This window comes from Centroberyx gerrardi, chromosome 7 (assembly GCF_048128805.1).
Source record: "Centroberyx gerrardi isolate f3 chromosome 7, fCenGer3.hap1.cur.20231027, whole genome shotgun sequence".
In the NCBI taxonomy this organism is placed as follows: domain Eukaryota; kingdom Metazoa; phylum Chordata; class Actinopteri; order Beryciformes; family Berycidae; genus Centroberyx; species Centroberyx gerrardi.
Genome location: NC_136003.1, coordinates 31925952 through 31930043, shown reverse-complemented (window position 1 = coordinate 31930043; position 4092 = coordinate 31925952). Strand labels below are relative to the sequence as shown.

At 42.2% G+C, this 4092-nt stretch overlaps 1 protein-coding gene across 1 annotated transcript in view; it reads left to right on the top strand.

The window, feature by feature from the left end:
* The first annotated feature begins 2672 nt into the window (after positions 1 to 2672).
* The window catches only part of eve1 (even-skipped-like1), a 5985-nt gene continuing 4565 nt past the window's right edge, over positions 2673 to 4092 (top strand). Inside the window, 3 exon segments of the mRNA XM_071914923.2 lie at positions 2673 to 2882; positions 3817 to 3838; positions 3841 to 4049. Coding sequence (XP_071771024.2) covers positions 2673 to 2882; positions 3817 to 3838; positions 3841 to 4049 — 441 coding nt within the window.

The window sequence follows — 4092 nt, the reverse complement described above, 5'->3', positions numbered from 1 at the left end:
CCAAAGTTTAGATGAAGATATTAGCATGTGTAGCACAATCCATGCTGCGTGCTCAGCTGCCATCTTAAAAAGGATGTTTCATTTTCAACACATACAGTACGCGGGTGTACTTGGGGACAACGCACACATCTTCTATACGTTTTCAACACATGTTAATGGCAACATATGCAGCGTCAACATTTGTCGCTATTTACATATGTTTAACACATGTTGCATAGAAAAGTAAATTCCAAAGTACGTTCCAAAAATATGGATGTGTTGAAAATGTCAGCCTTTTTTTAAAGAGTGTAGAGTGTTTGATCACACATACAAAACAGGACGTTTCATCGTTCTGAATCAGTGGCTTCCAAGCAAATACTTTATTTTTTTGGCCCCATGCTGAGCGTTTCTGTAACCGCCAACACTGAAAACACATGACAGTCGTTTTCACATTGTCCCGATGTTTGCCACGGAAAGTGAGAAAAACAACTTTGAATGCATCAGAGGGACAGAAACCAAGCTACCGCTCTATTATACCTGAGCAGAGACAGGAGGCAGGGTGGGAGTTTGAACCCGCAGTGCCCATGAGCAAGGCACTGAACCCCCACCCGCTCACACACAACCCGGGAATACTAGTTTGCTGATCTGGGTTCATCAGGCAATTTACACCAAGCCTGGTACCTGATAATGTCCTATGGTGCTGGCAGGTTATGATGTCATCAAAAGCAGACAGGTTTCCATTCAACATGATGCTTCAGACATGGCGTGACAACATTAAAATACCAATAAATAAACAGGAATAATAAACAGAATCTATTCTCCATTATCAGTCTGTTTGTTCATTCCTAAATTGACTTTTCAGTGATGTTGGGGACATTTTGAGGTTTCATTTCCCAAAAACTCTACATATCCACTTTGGGAACTAAAAAAACCATTACCTGAATTTCATCATTCAAAATCTTCAAAATGTAGAGGATCCAGTTTGTAGAAATGTTATCATCTTGTCAAGCAAGGACTTGAATTGTCATCAGAATTTGGTTTCTGTCAATCCTGTTGTAAGAGTAGGCTAGGTGTCACTTTATTCATATTGTGGAAAGGGCCTGTGTCATTTTGGAAGGAAACTCCTCATATATAGTATTTACTATGGGTGAACTCTGAGCTGAGCTGACAGAGTGAGGCAGCGGGAGAAATTAATCTGCCTTTTATTTTCACCACTACAGTGTAAAAAGCTCTTCAGTCTATAAAGGCCCATAGATTCAGATGCAACCTGGAAACAGGACTTTAAATAAATGATCCTGAGACTATGAAGGGGAGGAACACCCATAAAACAAACAGCAGAGCAACATCCAGACAGAGTAGCCTACTATAAAAGCTATTCAGTAGGAAGGTAGGGTGTGTAGGCCAACTATAGGGACAGTGAAGCAAAGTCAACTGCAGTTAAAGTCAGGATCATTGCAGCAGTAACCAAGCTGGCAGCAAATCAAACAGTGAATTATAATTCCTACAGATCCTGTCAAATTAGTAAACACTGGGATCAGCCACATAGGACAATTATACAGAATCAACGCCAGAAAGTCAACATTTTGAACGTGATTCTTATATGGTAAGTAAATGATTCTTATAAAGGCGGATGAGATGTGGTGGGTAAAGTAACACGGACTCCACCCCACCTGGCGTCTGTCTGTCTCCTGCCCTCTGCCTGTCGTCTTTATCATCATCTGGCCGCTGGATCAGCAATCAGCATAGATTATAGTCGTAATAAGCTCAAAAACACCGGTTGAAAAGTCATGTTTGACATTGGGAGCTACGCTATGCACTTATAGGGTTATAGTGTTTTTTATTAATACCGTATTGCCATTATAAAAATATAAATCCATCATCCCTGCCAGGTCTTTTTTTGTCATATATTCCCTTTAAATCCGGTTACTATATTATGACCCCTAATTAAATAAGGAACAGACTTATTTCATTAAAAAAAAATATTGTGCTACGTATAGAAACTTTCAAATGTAGGCAAGAGAATGAACGGTAAGTTACAATTTTATTCCAAAACGCCAGACCTATATAACCTATATCCATTTTGGAAAAAAAAATAGCACCTATAATTTATCAGCATTGGAAAAACTACAGATAATTCTATCCTTAAAAACAAATCCGTTTTGAAAGTAAATGTCTTAAAATGACTCCTAACTTCAGTAATCGGCCCATAATGTTCCTCCTGCCGTCATTATGTAACAGTAAGAATTAGTAATTTCAGATGGTGGATATCTCATTTTGGAATGAAATATTTAATTTCCTCTATTTATTTACTCTCGACTAGAGAAATTAGGCTATTAGAAAAACAAATAATAATAAAAAAACAAAAATTAATAAAATAGAGAATGTATTGGCCTATATAAAGCCCACGTTATGCTTTCAACCTAGTCCGAGATCAGACTCCAAAAAATAGAAAATATTACAAAAGAAATAAAATAAAAATAGGCTAAGAAATATTATAAATTCTAACACGTTGTGCTTTAAACCTAGGGCTATGGCCCGTAGCCATAATACTAAGCTTAATTAATAATTCCGCCACAGACAGGTTTTACCTTCCTCTGTAGTCTCTCCCTCCCTGCCCCACCTTGGCCAATTTGGAGCCATTAGGCCTGTAATGATTGACTTCCAAAACTACAAACATCAAACGGCGGAGAACAATGAGGGTCTGGCTGCTGTCTCTGCCTCTGTCAGCCACAAGCCCGTCTTTAATTCTCCATAACAAAAGTACAAAGGCCGAGACGGAGACCAAAGGCTCCGGCTCTAACACCTTTAACACCTCTCCGGGCCGCGGCGCCGCGCCGGGCAGACGCGCACACCACGGCCCGTCTGGAGCGACTCTGATAGGGGCAGAGGAGGAGAGGAGAGCCGCCCCGGGGACAGAGACTGGAGGGGGGGAGGGGGGGTCAGAAAGGGGGACAAAAACACCTCATCTTCTGCCTGACTGTCTAAACGGCCTTGGCTGAAGTGTGTGTGAGAGTGTGTGTGTGTGTGTGTGTGTGTCCCCATGCGTCAACAAGGACAAGACAACAAGACAGCTGCAGCAACTTTTTGTCAGACAGCAGCAGCATCTTGACCGGGCCTTTCTGTCTGGACTGCGGTGCAGCGGGAGGATACTGAACATATCACCGAAAGGACTATACCGAGAAAAAATACAAAGGAGGGATTTTTCTTTACACTTCACAGCCTGCAAACACAGAAGCAGCCTGATGCGTGAGTTGTTGTAAATGTAATCAAAGCTGTGTGGGTTTTATTTGTCTGTAAGAACAAACTGTGAGAATACTGAGACCCAAATAAGGGTTTATCACCTCTGTGAATGACTTATTCCTAAGTTGTTTTTGACATGTGCTGCCAAACATACTGTTGGACAAAAATAGTCAATAGGGGTTACTGCGCCAAAGTCTTATAAAAATGTCCCATTCCGAGATTAAAAATGATTAAAAGTGGCTTACAGGCTACACTATGCAGGGAGAAATATCCCGTAGGCCTATAGAAGTAATCTGTGTTCTGCAAGCCTTTATTTATACCTATTGCATTTATTATGTATTTATTATAGAATACGGGACTCATTGTCCAGATTCCACATTACTTTTCAAATAATCTTTTCGTATTTATTTCAGTTCGACACAATTTAATTTAAGCCTACAGGCAGAATAATTACAGTGACGTCCCTCTCTTATTTTCGCTGTAAGGGCATAGAGACAAAAGTCTTATAATAATCTCATAATAAAATATCCATTAGGCCTAATTATCTGGTATTCCCACTGCAGGGTATAAGCTTGTCGTCTTCTCGCGTTATTTCAGTGGCGGAGGGCAGACAGACGCCGGTCGCGGCCGCCGTGCACGGTCCCGGCGGAGAGCAGCAGGAGCCGTGCCCGCGCAGCGCCTTGCTCGACCACAGCCGGCGGCACCGGACGGCGTTCACGCGGGAGCAGCTGTCCCGGTTGGAGCAGGAGTACCTGAAGGAGAGCTACGTCTCGAGACCCCGGCGGTGCGAGCTGGCCACGGCGCTCAACTTACCGGAGACAACGATCAAGGTACCGGGTTCTCTTCCCAGGCAGTTCGGTGAAATGAACTGCT